Below are 19,280 nucleotides of genomic sequence, written 5' to 3'. Positions count from 1 at the left end.
GAACCGTATGGAGTACCATACACACAGAGCAAGGTAGCTTGATCATGTTGCTAATGTACACAATATGTTGGCAACTGGGTTTTGAGATCTCAGTCAACCGATATAAATCTGTATGAATGGCAGCTTGGGATTGGCTGGATACTTGTGTTCCTGTGCACAAACACCAGATAGAGCCAAAATTGTCCAAAACATCTATGTAGACGCTATAATGTTCAGAGTATAGATCTATTTGGAAAGAAAAATTGGTACCAAATAACTGGTGTAAAGGAGTAATAATACCTATATGAAGGGGGTCAAGAAAATATGTGATAATTATCAAAAAATCACACTCGTATCATCTTTTATTTATTTATTTATTTATTTATTTATTTTTTTATTTATTTTTTTATTCATTTATTTATTTATTTATTTATTTATTTATTTATTTATCACAATTTGCTTTACTCCGCAGCAACACAGATAGATCTCATGGTAACGATGGGATAGGAAAGAGCTAGGAGTGGGATGAAGCGATGTGGCCTTATTTAAGGTATATCTCTGGCATTTGCTTGGTGTGAAAATGAAAAACCATTTTCAGGACTGCCGTATGCAAGCTGATAGCGACGTGACCAAAACCACACAGCCATTTGCTCAGTTCACGTTCGTATCTCAAGTAGCAAAAATATTTGAAATGCTACTAGAAAAGGGAATAAGAAGAAATGCGGAATGACAATTATAAGAAGAGCAATATGGCTTTCAGAATAGAAGCTCAACATGGCCCCACCTTCAGTATGAGACAATTAGTGGAAAAATCATTGGGAATATAGAAGAAATATGGAGATGAGTGACATTACTTGATTTAAAAAAAAAGGCTTATGATGGTGTACCCAGAGCAAAGATATGGAAAGTAATGCGACAGAAAGGATTTGGAAAACAAATTATTGCATGTGTGCACACTATGTACAAAAATTGTTACAGCAGTGTTCAGACGTGTGGAGAATAGAGTGGTTTTAAAATGAAACTGGACTATGTCAAGGAAGTGTGCTGTCATCACTGTTATTCACAATGTTATGGATGAAATTGTGAAGGAGACAGACGTAAAATGTGAGGAGAGGGAGCTGAAGGTAATGCTGGTTGCAAATGATATTGTTATTGTGATGTAGTGATGGAATAATTGAATACTTTTAATAATCGAATAACCTCCATCTGATTATTAAAATAAACAAATGAGTATCAAATATCATTCACTTGTACTGACAGCATAATCGAATTTCAATATTCGAATAACCTCCATCCAATTATTTAAATATTTGAATAATCAAATACAATAATCTAATGAATTTCAAATATTATTCAGTTGTATCGCATAGATTAATCAGATGTGTTGTGAATAAAGTTTTCGGTTTAAGTGTGTTGGATGGATAATCTATTGAAATAAGCTAATAGATAAACTCTTACGAAAAATAGAAATGTGGCTTTTTTCAAATGTTGGGGTGTGATTCAGTATATTAATCTATGCAATTTAAGCAATGGCATCTGAATGCATGACTCATTCATACGTGTGGAGCACGAGTTCTTTTCGGAAGGCTTGTTGGAGACCGTTCGTCCTACTCACGCACTTCCTGTAAGGGAATTGAGATAGGTAATTAGAATTTCTTTTTGATGAGTTGATGACAACATTAAGATTACTTTTCATTTGATTATTTCAAAAGCATTCACTATTCAATTGCCCCAATCATTCGAAAGGAAATTCAAATGAGTAATCGTAAAAGTAATTGAATGGGAAAAGTTATCAATTAACCGAAAAAATAATCGAACAAAAAAAATTGAATAAGTTATTATTGTGTATTCGATCATCCCATTACCAGTTTGGGGAGCAAACAGATTTTTGAAAATTATGGAGTGAAACTGATCATGGAAAAGACTAAGACAATGATGTTGACTATGGGAGAATGGAGAAGAAAAGGAATTATAATAAAAGGAAAAAATATTGAAATTACACTCAAATTTTTTAAGTGAGCTGACAGTAATCACAAGGCAAAAAATTAGTTTAAGCACTTGGGAAGTGGAACTGTTGTAGGATACAGTGCTGGACATAGAGATCACTAAAAGGATTCAACAAAGAAATGCATTCTATCAGAGTGTGAGAATCATGGTGTGGAGGAAGGAAGTTCCAGTTAAGTGTAAAGACGTGATGTATGAGATGTACTACTGCCCAATCCTGACAACATAACGAGTAGAAGAAAAAGTGTGAGCTCTTAAGTTGTTCACTGTTGGCTACTATAGGGACTGTGATGCATCATCCACAAGGGGCAGCACCTTTACTATGTGAGGGTTAGTATCTGTAGTTTTTTTTTGCTAGTTGCTTTACGTCGCACCGACACAGATAGGTCTTATGGCGACGATGGGACAGGGAAGGGCTAGGAGTGGGAAGGAAGCGGCCGTGGCCTTAATTAAGGTACAGCCCCAGCATTTGCCTGGTGTGAAAATGGGAAACCACGGAAAACCATTTTCAGGGCTGCCGACAGTGGGGTTCGAACCTACTATCTCCCGAATAATGGATACTGGCCGCAATTAAGCGACTGCAGCTATCGAGCTCGGTATCTGTAGTTTTAATGTGTTTATGTTTGGTAGTGTTGTTCTGTGAAGGCAAGAACTTTAAGTGGCGTGCATTATTGTTAAGTGAAAGTGAGGAGCGTGTGATTTGGTGATGGTATTCATTTGGTTGGTGCTGAGCTTATAAAAAACTTACAAACATACCGAGAAGGAAAAGATGCCTACTTGCTTCGTTTCAGGTTCTAAGTCCAGCTACAAAATTTCAAGAACTTCCTCAAACCCCTTAAAGATGAAGTAGAATTTTCAAAATGGTCAAAGGCGATTACCAGAAAAAGACAGAAAACTTACCTTCAGTTCCTTGTCTTGTTAGACGACCAGTTAAGGTAACTACGTGGTTAATACAACAACCTGAAATCATCCTGGATCTGCACATCAACCCAAAAGTGAACAAGGACCCCACCATTTATCGGAGACTCTTCATGTCCGTTGGTAGGTGGTATCCAAGGTCAATAGTTGTTTACGAGGGTAGTTTGAGGGCAGAAGTGGAAGTAGGTTGTGTGTTCTTTGTTGATAATAAGAGCTTTCTTTTTCCTCTGTCTGAAACCTGTAGCACGTACACAGCAGAGCTCTATGCCATCCTTGAAGCTCTGCAATATGCTCTGTCCAGTGAACGTTGGCACTTTCTGGTGTGTACTGACTCCTTGAGCTTGTTACAGTCTATCAACATAGGCTTCCCGCAACATGCTCTGGTGCAGCAGATCGAGGACCTGCTGGCTGGGTTGTGGAAGGTTAGCACTGGAATTATATTTCTCTGGCCTGCAAGCCCCATGGGTATAGCAGGAAACGAGTTACCTGATAGGGCTGGCAGGGACGCAGTTACTTTGCCCCCACCCCGCTGCCTTATAAGGTTCCAGCCAATGATATTTGTTCTCAGTTGAGACATTTGGTAACATCCCATTAGGAGCAGTAGTGGAAAGCCACATCTCTTCAAATAAGCTGAGAGCGATTCAAGGAACAACGAAGGTATGGAAGGAAAGCCACATCTCTTCAAATAAGCTGAGAGCGATTTAAGGAACAACGAAGGTATGGAAGATTTCGCTTTGGGTCTCTTAGAGAGAAGCAGTGGTATATTGTCGTTTTGGGATAGACTATGGTATAGCAACATACTCCTGGTTACTGAGGGGAGAAGCCTCCAGGAGTGTACTTGGGCCACCATCTGACCTTAGTACACATTTTTACAGAGTTTGTGGGCCTGGTTGATCTGTGCTATAGTCTAAATTTTAGAGTACCATCTCCCTCATTCTATGAATGACAAGTAGTAAGTAGACATCATACAGTTTTTTAAACTTTTCTTTTATTGTAAACTAAGTTTTTATATTCTTTTGACTGTGTTTTTATCTATATTTTTGTATGTTTTAATATGCTTTGAGCTTTTAAGTTGAATAAAGTACATGATATCACTTCCAAGGCAGTGCCTTACATTTTAATATATTTTTAAGTCCGGTTCCTTGGCTGAATGGTCAGCATAATCGCTTTTGGTTCAGAGGACCCCGTGTTCAATTCCCAGCCAGGTCGGAGATTTTAACCTTAAAATTGTCAGTTCACCTGCCTTGGGGGCTGGGTGTTTGTACTGTCCCCAACATACTTGCAGCTCACACACCATACCCAACACTACCCTCCATTACAAAACGTGCAGTTTCCTACACACAGAAGGTGCCGCCCACACTCGTCAGAGGATCTGCCTTATAAGGGCTGCACCAGCCTAACATTAGCCACACGGAATTATTATTATTATTGTTATCTATTTTCTAAGTCATTTTATAGGAAAATAAGGATTTGCAAATTAGATCCACTGATTTTTAAATTCATGATAATTTTCTTCATCATTATCGTCTTTAAAAAAATCCTAGTCGGTGTATAAATTTTATTCTATTATTTCATTTTGTCTTACCTTATACCCTCAGGGGCCAGTGACGTAGATGTTAGGCTCGTTTTAAACAACAAGCAACATCAGAGTGTTCTTTTTCCTACTCGTATATGTGCCTGCAGTTTGGGCACTCCCTGAGTATCTCTCAGGATGGGTTCTTCTGATCCTTGGAAAATATTCCATCTACTTCTATATCTGGACAACAGGGATGTCCTTCCTCCTTAACCTTTTCAGTACAAAGTCTTTTTCATCCTTTAGCTTGCCCATCCTAGGTTTTTCTGGATATCTCAGTAATAGCTGAAATGAGCTAAGTAGCTGAAAACATATTATAAATATTCTCAAACTTGCTGAGCAATCATGGAAGGAAACATTAACAATTGTTATCTCCTGCCTCTTTTGCTGGAACTGAACAACTGTGTGACCAGTTTCCACAGATTAATTCACTGCAAATTTGTTTTCACCATCATAAAATGCACATTTATCATCATTCCCGATAATATCAAAAATATCATCATGCTTTCATCACGCCTGCATAATATCAAAAATATCATCATCATGCTTTCATCACACCTGCAAAGAGACAAACATGATAGCTGCAGGCCAAACAGTTCTGACTGTGCGAAGTTGCGGAACATGTGTTCTCTCTTCTTACAGCTGATCCTCAGGCTCTTTCTCTCCAACAGTGCTTTCCATTCTTCTAAGGCTACTCTGATCGTTTCAAACATTTCACCAAGCAGGACAATATAATCTCCATATAGCAAGATCCATGATAGTTCTGGCATCAGCTGCTCTTTCAAAAAGTTGATGCCAATTTTGAACAGAATTGGAACTATCTCTGATGCACACAGACTTCAACTGGAAAACTTTCAGGACACCTGAACTAGATTTAACTTTGGTAGAGGGATGAGCATATATGTCCTGAATTAGACTCCCATACTTGGCAGGATCATTTAGGTGAAGCAACATCACCCAGACGATATCTCTGGGACTGTAGTTGAAGGCTTTCTCCAAGTCATCGCGGATCCATGAAACACAACACACATACATACAGAGTTCATTATTGGAGTACTGGAGATTGGCAAGGAGCTGAACTTCCACTCAAAGAGAGACAGAAAGAGCCATGGTTCACTGAAAGAATTATACACTTGTGGCTTTATAGCGAACTCGCACTCTCAGCTCATTTGGAAATAATACACACTACAAACAAAAAATGCACACAAATTACGGATCTAATGACGATCTTGTAAGGACGAGGTATTACTACCGCCTTACTAGCGGATTGTTCTCATTTACTGAGGACATCCCTAACCTATATAGACTGATTCTACTATCTTCCATCTAGTTCTGAATCTGCAGCTATTGTAGTAATTGGTATTCACGCCTTCTTAGTCATCACCATGGAGGAATAACTCGTCACTGGTTGAATTACTATACGACGTTCCGCGATTTACGGTTAAGTCAGACCGCAAAATCTTCTGATTCAAATAAGAAAATTATCTCATACACCCAATATGTAGCATGCAATCTGATCAGATGCCACGGCTAACACAACACCATGGACATCAACCACTCCATTTGACACAAGAAGACAAACACATATAGAGCCTGCCCAGTTAAGCAACAGCTCTGCTTTTCTTCCGTCTGCTAGCCAGCGATCCTTCATCCCCAGCATACCTCCCTCTGCACACCTTACTTGGATCAGAGGTGTGCGCGGCTGGGTGCGCAGTAGTTAGTTAATCTGAGGCAAGCTTGGCGATAACACGTCTCCCTAAACAGTGTGCTTTGTGTTGTGACTGAAAGCTGCATGTTGACTTGTGCAAAATAGTAGTGATAACAATATACCTCCCGTCCTTTCAAAACTATACAGAAAAACTCTTTGTTCTCAGGGTCGAGAAAGTTTCTAATGTGTTACAGTTCATGCTGAAAGAAGCTGATGAAAACAAATTTATTATTCCAGCAAAAAAAGTGCAGGAGCGTGTGTGTGCACCATGAAGTCTGTGAAGAAACAATTGCTACATGTCCAGGCAGGAACATTGGCATCGTTCAATACAGCTCGCAAGAACAAAGAAAAAAGCGTCCGTGCACTGGATTAGATGATTTTGACATGTGTGTTGTTCGAAGGACAATCAGTGTATTTTATATAACTGAGAAAGAAATTCAGACTGTGAAATTTGTGTTGGCAAAACTAAAAAAAAGTATACAGTACAAGGGCCAAAGCAGTAGTTTGCAAAAAATTTTCAAAGAACTTGGATTTCGGTGGAAAAGGGTAGAAACTTACAGGTGTTTGCTAATTGAGTGTAATGTATTCACAGTGCTCAATTCACATTTTTGCGTTCTGTTACTAGGTGTTTCCAGGAGGGTCGCCCTATAGTTTACAGTAATGAAACCTACGTTAACAGCTCCCACACAACACCGAAGGCTTGGTGTGACACCACATCTCCTACAGAGGGTCTTAAATCTCTGATATCGAAAGGACAGCACCTTATTGTTTATGCAGTCTATGAGCTGGGTTTTATTCCTAATGCCCTCTTGATATTTAAATCAAATCAGACATCTGGTGGTGATTACCATCGAGAAATGAATGCCATAAACTACATGAAATGGATGAAAGAAATGCTTTTACAAAATTTGCCAGCAAAACCTGTTCTTGTGATAGACAATGCATCCTATCACAATGTTCATTATGATAAATGCCCTACATCTAATGCTCGCAAACAGGAACTGCAAAACTGGCTAACAGCACAACATACCTTACAGAGATAATATGTTCAAGACTGAACTTTATGAACTTGCAAAGATCAGTAAACCTGAAACTAAGAGCTATATTCTGGACCGCCTTTTACATGAATACGGGCACACTGTTCGCATCGAAAAAAATCTGGGGTGATGTAAAACAACGGGTGGCACAGCGAAACACAACCTTCAAGCTGGATGATGTTAGAAATCTTCGCGTTCAGTGGTTTTCTGAAATTGGTGCGGAAGAGTGGGGTTCAGTATGCCATCATGTCAGAGAGATTGAGGAACAATATATACAGTTGGAAGATCTTTTGGAACCTGAAATTGCTCGCCTAGCAATTAATGTGACTAACAGCAGCAATAGTGAGGATGATTCGTCAAGCAGTGGCTCGGATAGTGAAAGTGAAGTTGATATGGCTGGGATTGAAGAACTCCAGCCTTAGTTCTTTACATTATGAGCTGTATAAACGTGATGTTATTTTTTTGTTAAGTATTTGCGAGGCAGCAACGGAGTTCTTGTGATAAGGTATCGTTGTTATTCAGGATTTGATTAAAGTACCATAACCGGTATATGATTGCCACATTTCTAGCTTGATGTTAAGCAATGGACCTTGCAAAGTGGGAAATAAAATTTACCACTTTAGCAAAATTATAAATTGAAAATGGAAGGCGACTGTAGCTGTAGGGGATATCAGCGTATACTAGATACACTTTCTTTCTTTAGCTACTCTGTGTTCTGTAAGGCACCTTCCATCTTTGTAAAATTAGTCTGTTACAGGAGGGTTCTGTTTGCATTAAAATTCATACTGGCTATAATTCACCATTTATCTTTCGTATAAGGTTTTGTAAAATGTAGGAACAAATAAACAACGTATTCTTTTAACAAAGATTACTATTTGATGATCATTTCATTAGAGACCCTTATTTCAAATGACTAGGGTATCACCATTATATATTTGCTTTGAAATAACATTATTACTACTACTACTGCTATAATAATAATAATAATAATAATAATAATATGAATGAACTTTTAGTTGGAAAGTTTTCTTAGTGATAATATAGACTTTGCTTGTTTACTAGAGCAAATTTTCCAAAATATGACGTCGCTAACGTTCCAGACTTCTGTTGCGTATAGATGTTCACGATTTTGTAGCTGCATTACCAATTGTGCTATAGGAGAATTGAATCGCACCAGGTTAAAACTCTAAGCAATTCATCACTCTTATTGCAATATAAAAAGGAAATGCCACTATGAGCGATTCTCCGTTCAGGCGAGGGACTTACGAATATATGGGAGTTAAGGGGATATTCTTTGCATTGTACGGAATATAGTATGATGTGAACATAGCGCTGATTACAGGTGTTAATACTCAATTCCCTTTTGTGATCAAAATATGCAAACGCTAGACCAACCTCAACACAGCTCACGTACTCTGGCGGCAGCTGCTTGGCGCTCTGGCTCTAGAGATGGGTAGGTGTGGCCTGGGAACTGCGCAGAAAGGCTCTCACTCAAACTTCCCGTTAAATGCACCCAGAGCTGTTATTTGATTGCGCGGGCTCTACACTCGTACAAATCACAACAAGAGCTGCATGACTCGCATCTCCATTCATGAGACAAGACAAGTATTAAGAGTTCAGTCTCTTCACATCTATAAACAGTTAACTTGTGAGTACATAGTCTCAGCAAGAAGTTCCACACATAATTGAATCAAACAGGCAAGCCAGCGATCAAGACACTGCTTTCTGCACAAAGTCATTGTAGCAATTTTTATCACATCAAGCTTACCATGCCAAGTCAGAGCAACATGAAGTCGGCAAGCACGTCAGATGAATAAGCCAGTAAGATAGTCTCTGTGTAAGTATCTAATTAAGTAACAAATAATTAAGTAACCTGTAGGATGAGGTGAACAATTAGTGTCCACGAAAAAGTCTCCACGACAAAGAGTTTGCGAAGTGTAGAAGTGACTACAACATTTTTTGGGGGTTGGAGGTAGCCCTGTTTCCCTCGCCCTGCATGGTGATCCTCACAAACCACATTGTCTCCAACGCTATTAATTCGAAGAGAGAGATTGCATTGCGGTTTGGGACATAGTGATACCCTGGAAGCATCAGCCCGTCCTCATGTCAAACATGCTAGAGATGGGCTATGGTAACTGTGCAATATTGTGATGTCAGAAGCCACTGATACAACTGGTAGCAAAAACATCAGTTAAATATTTCAGCGAGCCGGTACACGTCAGCGCTTGCAACCAGCTGCTGTCGTGGCTCACATATCTATACTGCAATTCTCAACTGACTACGAACCTACTATGCTGGCATAGCAGCGGGAGAGGTGATACTCCCACATGGTGCGTCCCAGGTGGCAGATAGGGGGGGGGGGGGTCCTAACCGGCTTGCCAGCGCACTTAAGGGAAATAAAATACCTCTCGCGGACCAAACACACAACCCCCTGTGGGTGGGGGACCCAGACTGATTGTTTTAAATTCACATCCATCCATTCATTCTTCATCCTCACGTTTTGAATTCTGGTCGGTGGAGGATTTTAGGCTTTTAATTTGTCATTCCATTTCATCTCATTTCGTACCATTAGGGGCTGATGACCTAGATGTTAGCATCATCATTCTCAACTGAATTAGCTGGTGGATTACTATTATTTTCCCTACTCTGCAGGACGGATATTAAAACTGTCTTTAAATGCTGAAAAATAAGAGGACGTGTACAATAATTTCTCAAAAAACTTCTGACAAGATTACGCCAGGGACTTGAATTGCAGTGATGTGTCGTAACATGATGGGATATGCTGCAAAAAACTCCTGATTTGTTTACTTTCGAAAGTTGGCACGTCTGTAAATGGCATAAAAATGAATCTTGGCAAAAAATTATTTTACGGTGGGATTTCAGTTGAATAAGACCACAGTCATATAAAGTCTCTTAAAAATCTGAGTGTCATACTTGAGACCCTTCCCTTGTTAGGTTCCACGAGGATTTGAGCCATGATCATGTGAATGGAAAACCTGCAGTTAAGTCTCTGCACTAATAATGTCCCCCTTCCTGTAGCTGTTGTTTTGAGCTCTATTTATTGTATATTGTGAACATATTAAACTAAATTATTTTAACTGGAAAGCGAATAATTCTGATACTCTTGACCTGTTTACAGATTGGACAGCAAAGGAAGAAGATGAGGAAGATATAAGTGTATGGGAAGATAATTGGGACGATGATAATGTAGAAGACGACTTTAGCATGCAGTTAAGGTAAAAGTAGATTATTTGAATATGTACATATAGCAGATGATAAAAATAACCATGCAAGTTGGCGGTGCAGTTCCGATTGTGCAGCTGTGAGCTTGCATTCGGGAGATTGTGGGTTCAAAACACACTCTTCAGGAACCCTGAAGAGGTTTTTCCGTGGTTTCCCAATTTTACACCTTAATTAATTAGTGTTGTTACATTTCCAATTCTAGCTAGCCCTTCCTCATCTTTCCACCGCTGGAAACCTACCTGTTAGTACAGCATAAAACCACCAGCAAAAAACATAGTAAAAATACCATAAATTGGCTGTTGAATTCAAAACAACTACCAAAAGTGCCCATGTTTTGGTACGTTATTCTACATTGTATACGGGTTCCTACGTAAATTGCTTTACTCACGGTGAGTAAGATTTTTTATTAAATTTCATGTCTCTTAGCGTTATCTGAGAAACACCATGTGGAGGTCCCCGTACATTCTTTCCGCAATAAGGTGCGAATTGTTGAGTTGTGATGGTTATGTCAGGCCCCCTTTCCCACTGCCATTCACAATCAAGTTGGGGAGTTTTAATTATAATAGGAGGTCCCTTTGCCCACTACCATTCAAAATTGATTTGGGGAGTTTTTGTAACAGTGGAAGGCCCCCTTCCCTACTGCCAGTCAAAATGGAATTGTGGTGTCATCATTATAATGACTGACCCATTTTGCTTATGACAGTCATAATTGAGTTGGAGAGTAGTCATTATGCAGGCCATCTTTCCTAATGCCAGTCACAGTCGAGTTGGGGGAATTTCGATTATAATAGGAGGCCACTTTGCCTACTGCCAGTCACAATCCAGTTGGTGAATTTTGCTTATAATGGCAGGCACCCTTGTCTACTGCCAGACACAGCGTGGTAGGGGAGTTTTGATCAAAATTGCATGCTCCCTTGCCTGCTGCCAGACATACAAATGTACATGCACATCTGTAAGTGGAGACCTTCATTCTGAGGTTAACTGCTCCTAAACGGTACCTCATATCGACAGATTGCGCCATCGAAGGCTAATTTTAGTGGTCTACATTGTTGGCCCTACGACATTTTCTCATATCTCCTTGATATGGGTTAGATTCAGTTAGAAACTTTGAATAGGGTAAAATTTAAATACAGTTTTTACGCATTGCTTTCATTTTTGCATACTTGTGTGGCAGGTAGAATCATAAAATTTTGCTCACTTATGGCCACTGCTTGTGCCAGTGTGCAAACCAAATTTCATGATTATATATTTTCTGTAAGTGTGTCAAACTATAAAATATACTTGTAAAAATTACAAAATTTACCTAAAATCGAGAAATTCAACTTTATCTAATGTATGACGGATTGAGATACGACAAAAAGTCGTAGGACCAAAGTTGTAGATCTCTCCAGATTGAGCACCAATTTTGCTATCTGTTTTATGATACGATGTACTGTTTAGCCACCAAATACCTCGAAATGAAGGTCTGCACGTCATTAAAATTGCCTCCATATTTCAATATTTTTTGGGTGAAAAGACCGAAAAATTTAAATATCTTGGAATTTTTCGTCGGTTACAGGATAAAAGCTATAATTTTGCTTAATTTCAATATTCTAGCCCATCTGGCAGATTGTGCCGCCATATTGATTGGGGGGGGGGGTAAAAATTAGGACTTGCTGGAAACTTTTAAGCCCTTGAAATCTATAGGTCATTGCTTTGGAAAATTATATCTCAAAGGGTGAAAGAAATGCTTACACATGCATTCTTATACTGAGCCACAAATTAGGGGGAAAACCCCAACTTTTTGGAATTTTTAATTTTTCTAGGGATCTCGAGGTCATCGGTTACTCTGGTAGCAAGTTCAAGATGCCTCAAAGTGCCTCATTAATTCACATCTCTACTTTAACATATAGTTTAAAAACTCCAAAGTGAAGGACTGGATATAGACCAATATTTATGTATGTAACCTAGTTTTGTGTGTGTGTGTGTGTGTGTGTGTCTCTCTCTCTCTCTCTCTCTCTCTCTCTCTCTCTCTCTCCCCCCAGCTATTAATGTTTACTGGTTATTTTATACATACATCATTATAGTCCATTATGCTTTTCAGCATTTAGTCTGCAGGTCGCTTTGAATTAACTAAGCGCCTCCTCAGTCTTCTATACTGCTGGAAAAAGAATATCCAAACACCTAGAAGGGGTTGTGCTAGATATGTTTATGCATATGGAATATGACGTTGATTCAAATTTCCCGCAAATAGCATTAGTGTGGCGCTAGTAGCAGCCCCATGATGTTTCACATCAGGTTTGCTTTAAATACCGGCTGGCCGGGCTGAGTGGCTCAGACGGTTAAGGCGCTGGCCTTCTAACCCCAACTTGGAAGGTTCGATCCTGGCTCAGTCCGGTGGTATTTGAAGGTGCTCAAATACGACATCCCCGTGTCGGTAGATTTACTGGCACGTAAAAGAACTCCTGCGGGACTAAATTCCGGCACCTCGGCGTCTCCAAAGACCTTAAAAAGTAGTTAGTGGGACGTTAAACAAATATTATTATTATTATTATTTTTTTTTTTGACTTGACTTTGCTTTGGACGGGTACCCATCCATTTACAACTAGGGTTGTTAGCCCTAGAGGTTGCCTCAAGATGTTTTCTGGCTTCTGGTCATTTACCAGTCTTCGCCATAACCCTGGCAAGGGACCAGTTTTTTTTTTCGCGGTGGTATTTTATTTCCCTACTACCCTCTGACTCTGCTGGCGGCAGAGCCAGCGAGCTTCCCCAAAGACCAAGGAACCCTTACTCAGGTACCCAGATTCCAGGCCACCCGACAGAGATGAAATCAAGTGCCACATTGCCCGTCTCAAAAATAACAAAGCGCCGGGGGAAGACTCAGTAGTAGCAGAACTATGGAAATATGCCCCAGAGGAATCACTTGATATCTTGCAAAAGCAAATAGAAGAAATTTGGAACAAGGAGACCCTACCTGAAGATTGGAAAACAGCTTTGATCCATCCATTACATAAAAAAGGCAGCATGAAGAACATCAACAACTACAGAGGAATATCTTTGCTACCTGTGACTTACAAAATTCTATCACTTGCCATCCTGGAGCGTTTGGAAGCACAAGTCGAACATCAAATAGGTGAATACCAAGGATAGTTCAGAAAAGGTCGCTCAACAGCTGAACAGATCCAAAATCTCAAAACGATCATCAGATATTGTATACTAAGGTCCAAGCAGTATGTGTCTGTCTTTGTGGACTTTAAGAAAGCGTACGACTCCATTGACCGGGAAGTCCTGCTAAACATCTTAAATGAATTTGGAGTTGATTTGAAACTGCTGGCATTAATTAGAGCCACCCTGACCGATACAAAATCCAAGGTGAAGTTCCACGGATGTCTCTCGCATTCCTTTGACATCAAAACAGGAGTCCGACAAGTTGTTGGGCTATCCCCGATACTCTTCAACTGTGTTCTTGAAAAGATCATCAGAACCTGGCGGGTGAGATTACAGGAAACCAACTACAGTCCATTGAGAATAGGAATCAAATCCAAGGGGATCGCAACAGACTGCTTAGCATTTGTCTCAAGTATTATTACAATATTATAAGTCCACCTGTTCAATACAATACAATATGATCCACTATTTCATATGGTCAAATATTTTTTTAATACATAATACATAAAAGTCAAAGGTACATGTTTCACCCTCCTTACGGGCATCATCAGCCTATATCAATCTTAAAAATAATACATATACTTATAAATTATAGGTTAAAATGTTGAAAAATGATTTCGTAAAACATTATACAATAACATCTAAAACAACGATAATGCACCAAAGTATGTTAAAAGAGAGTGAATTAACAGTTTTGAAGATTAAAACGTGATTAAACATGAAATTTTGAGAGTTTAAAACTAAAATGGATCCATATTTTTATAATATCATAAAGACTGCGATGGCCTTGAGTGTAAACACAATCATCAAAGGGCGATGTTTCTTCAATTCCCAAGTTGAATCCAAGGTGGTAAAATCACTGTCAGTTATTTAAAACGGAAGTGTGAATGTAATAAACAAGTTAAAATGTATATGATTGGGATATCTGAAAGTCGAGAAGAAAATGGAACTTCTTGTAGAGGCGTTGCTTATGATAAAACGTATGTCAAAGCTAGCGGAGTTCGGAAATTATGTGGTAGTCATGTGGATCTAAAAGATAGTCAAGTTGTTGTTATAATTCCGTTGAAACATTTGTTGGAAGAAATGTTCAGGATTTTCTGAAACAAAATGTAGAAGAAAGTTGGTGAATAATACCGTACTGTACAAGAGACTTCCCGTACGTCAAAGATGGCTAATGCGGTACTTACTCGTACGGAGCGTATTAAGAACGTCAGGTTGTTACAGCAACGCTAGCTTGACTGGGTTTTCGACTTCTAGTATTATAACGGTGTGGCTGAGGCAGTGAAGGACATGGAGGAGGGGTAATGGTGGGTGGATCCTTGCGCGCATGTGTTGTTATTGGCGGGCTGTTAGGAGCCATCTTTGACGTACGGGAAGTCTCTTGTACAGTACGGTATTATTCACCAACTTTCTTCTACATTTTGTTTCAGAAAATCCTGAACATTTCTTCCAACAAATGTTTCAACGGAATTATAACAACAACTTGACTATCTTTTAGATCCACATGACTACCACATCATTTCCGAACTCTGCTAGCTTTGACATACGTTTTATCATAAGCAACGCCTCTACAAGAAGTTCCATTTTCTTCTCGACTTTCAGATATCCCAATCATATACATTTTAACTTGTTTATTACATTCACACTTCCGTTTTAAATAACTGACAGTGATTTTACCACCTTGGATTCAACTTGGGAATTGAAGAAACATCGCCCTTTGATGATTGTGTTTACACTCAAGGCCATCGCAGTCTTTATGATATTATAAAAATATGGATCCATTTTAGTTTTAAACTCTCAAAATTTCATGTTTAATCACATTTTAATCTTCAAAACTGTTAATTCACTCTCTTTTAACATACTTTGGTGCATTATCGTTGTTTTAGATGTTATTGTATAATGTTTTACGAAATCATTTTTCAACATTTTAACCTATAATTTATAAGTATATGTATTATTTTTAAGATTGATATAGGCTGATGATGCCCGTAAGGAGGGTGAAACATGTACCTTTGACTTTTATGTATTATGTATTAAAAAAATATTTGACCATATGAAATAGTGGATCATATTGTATTGTATTGAACAGGTGGACTTATAATATTGTAATAATACTTGAGACATACGTCAACTTCAATACGGAACCAAAATGAGAATAGTTACTTGTTACTTGCTTAGCATTTGCCGATGATATTGCTGTTCTCTCAAACGACATAGAAACCACTAGAGCTCAAGTTGAAATTTTAAAGGAAATTGCTGAACAAACTGGTTTGCAGATATCGTTTGAGAAAACAGAAGTAATGACTAACATCAAAGAGGCTCCACCGAAACTCCATACAAAATACGGGGACATCACCCGAGTAGACAAATTCAAATACCTGGGTGAGATCATCATGAAAAATGGACTGGACAAAGAAGCACTTCAGGGGCGAGTACGCAAACTGGAAATAGCGTACCAAACATCCCGCACAATCTACAACAAAAAATGCCTTTCCCAAAACATCAAGATACGTCACTATGAAACAGTTCTGAAGCCAGTAGTTCTATATGCAGCCGAAACCCTGTCTCCTAAATGCCAACAAAGGACTCCTTGAAGAACTGGAGAAAAGAGAACGCAAAATTGTGAGAGGAATCTTGGGATCAAAGTACAGAAATGGAATCCATCAAAAGAGATCCAACAAGGAAATCTACAGCAAAATAGAGAAAATTACCGACACAATCAGAAAAAGACGGGCACGATTTTACGGTCATCTGAAAAGAATGGACGGAAGAAAGTTAACTAAAGAAATCTTTCACTTTTTTGATTCAAACCGCAAAACCACAATTCCCTGGTTTAGAAATACCAAAGAAGACCTGCAAATGCTACATATCTCAGCTGAAGACGCCCTTAATAGAGATCTCTTCCACAAGAAAATATTGACGAACGGGCTAAACCGAGACGAGCAACCGAAGAGAAGACACGGTGCCCCTTGGACAGAGGAGCGTAAGCAGGCCCACTCACAGAGAATGAGGGAAATTTGGGCTCTAAAGAAGGCCAAGTTCAGTGTCAAATGCAACAAGACTTAACGTCGTCCTTGATGGCCCCAGCGAATTATATATATATAATACGGGCTGTACTGTGCGAGTGTTAGTTAATTGTGAGATTGGACGGAGTGACTGTGTGTGGATCAAGAATGCCTTTATGACGACGAAGAGTCCAGTATCAACAGCTTGCTGCGGTTGAACGAGGTCGTATAATAGGGCTGGTGGCCAGGCAGGCATCAATTTTTTATAAATAGTCTGTCATAGTGCATTGGCACTGCTGGTGTCTCCAAATAGCCTACGCAGTGGCCTAACAGTATGCACTAGCCATGCGTCTCGGTAGGTGTGCTATTTACCAACTGATGAGCCCAACTTAGCACACTGGGGCGAAACGCTGGCAACCAGGAATGAGTTAGCTGGAAAATGTATAATGTCCAATAATGGACCAAATATATTGGTATTATAATAGGGCTATGTGAAGGTGGATATTCCTTCTGTGCTATTGCAGAATGACTTGGCAGGAATGTCTCCACTGTGCATGCGTGCTGGCAGCAGTGTTTACAAGAAGGTATGCTCGCAAGAAGACCAGGCTCTGGACGTCCCCGTGGCACCACCGAGAGGGAGGACCGCCATATTTGGTGTATGACTGTGGCATAGCGGACTGCGCCTGCAGCAGCAATTCGTGCAGCATTTGGCACCGCAGTGACGTAACGAACTGTTTGAAATCGGTTACTTGAAGGATAGCTCCGAGCCAGATGCCCTGCGGCGTGCATTCCACTTGCTCCAAACCACCGTCTGCGACTTCAGTGATGTCAAGCGAGAGCTCATTGGAGGATGGAGTGGAGGTCCGTTGTGTTTTCTGATGAAAGCCGGTTCTGCCTTGGTGCCGGTGATGGCTGTGTGTTGGTTAGGAGGAGGCAGGTGAGCGCCTGCATTCCACCTGTCTGCGACATCGACACACTGGACCTACACTGGGAGTTTTGGTCTGGGGAGCGATTTCCTTTGACAGCAGGACAACACATACAAGACTCCAAGCATAATTTCACCAGTATTGAAAAAGACATAAAAATACTTAAAATCATTAACAGAGGCCCCCTCCTAAACACTACTGAAAATTGTTTTATTCACCTTGACCAACACTTCAACCCTAATTTCAATTTAAACGACATTTCTGAAAAACCCAATATCCTATTTGACTTCCTAATTCTTCTTCTCAAAAATTCTAAATTTCTAAACCCGAATTCAATTTTCCATGCCTTGCAAAGTTCTTACCCACGTTTTCTACCTCCAATAACCCACCCTAAAGTACCCCTTCTTTATTTCCCTATCTTATCCTTTCCCATCATCTTTTAACTTCAAATCCTTTTAATCTGCTCTTATCTACTAATCCTCTTCCTTTATTAACTTATCCTATCTTTTCTTTTCATCTCTCCTCTAAAAAAAAAAAAAAAAAAAACCTACTTTCCGAATTGAACTGTATACTAATATACTATAGTGCCACCTGCATTTTGGGTCTTCACATTCAAATTTAAACTCATGCCTTGCACTGACTTTGATTACTTCAATTATGCCCTAAATTTTTATCTTCAAGAAATAGCGCACTGTGCATATACATTTTTCATTTGTTTCCGGTATTGCGCTTTTTACCATTTTTCTCTTCACAATTGTTTTTTACGTCAACTGTTCTAAAAAATCTACAAGATCATAGTTACATATTTCAATTATATTGAATTGTATTATATATATATATATATATATATGTACATTTTCGCGACCGAAGCGAATACTGGATCATTAAGCTATGCATCAAGTTCCATCGGCGTTTGAAAGCACAGTGCCAGACGTTGAATATGTTGCACTGATCTTCGGGAGCTGGCAATTTACTTCAGTGAGCGACTCGTCTTCGGCTTCTGCACGATTTTGGATCTTCATATTTGTTGGATTGTGTTGTGACTTTTAGCTCCATTGTAATCAAGAACAGAGAGAGGCTTCCTGACAGTTTCACTGTCTCTGTTTTTCTTTGCAGAGTCTACCAGACAGTCACTATGGCTCGGCAGTGTTGAAAGCTATGGAACAGGATGCTTGTCAACCCACTTGATAGCTCGAGCATTTATCTTTTGAGATGTTTCTGTCCAGTATTTCTGATATTTCTATCTGGGCCTTTTCCAGATCATTTTTAACATCATGTATCCATGTTACGTTCTTCAGTTTATGTCAAAATCTTCTGGGTTAGCCTTGAAGACAATAGTCTGTGAACGTGTCCATAGAATTTCAGTCTTTGTTTCCTAATGTCTGTGGCCAGGTTGAACAGTCTTTCCGTAGCTTTGAGTGATTCGAGTCTATACCCTTCCTCTTTTTTCTCGGGGTGCAAAATTTTCCTCAAGATCTTCCTCCCCTCCTTCAAGATGTTTTCCAGATCATTATTATTATTATTATTATTAAGTATCAAGATTTCACTTGCATACAGCACCTCCGGTTTAATCACTGTATTATAATGTTTGATTTTTGTATGTATGGACATGCATTTCTTGTTGTAGATGTCACAGGTTCTCCAGCATGCTATTTTGAGTGTTTGTAATCAAGACTTTCTGTGCTTCCTTTTCCAACCTTGTTGGTTCTAGGATCTCACTGAGATATTTAAAGTATTGAA

At 39.3% G+C, this 19,280-nt stretch overlaps 1 protein-coding gene across 1 annotated transcript in view; it reads left to right on the top strand.

The window, feature by feature from the left end:
* The window catches only part of Sem1 (Suppressor of exocyst mutations 1), a 52,822-nt gene that overhangs the window by 18,466 nt on the left and 15,076 nt on the right, over positions 1-19,280 (top strand). The window contains exon 2 of the mRNA XM_067140314.2: positions 10,359-10,455. Coding sequence (XP_066996415.1) covers positions 10,359-10,455 — 97 coding nt within the window. The remainder of the gene's footprint in view (positions 1-10,358; positions 10,456-19,280) is intronic.

This window comes from Anabrus simplex, chromosome 1, assembly GCF_040414725.1.
Source record: "Anabrus simplex isolate iqAnaSimp1 chromosome 1, ASM4041472v1, whole genome shotgun sequence".
NCBI lineage: Eukaryota > Metazoa > Arthropoda > Insecta > Orthoptera > Tettigoniidae > Anabrus > Anabrus simplex.
The sequence above is the reverse complement of the archived record's forward strand: the minus strand, read 5'-3'. Positions and strand labels throughout refer to the sequence as shown.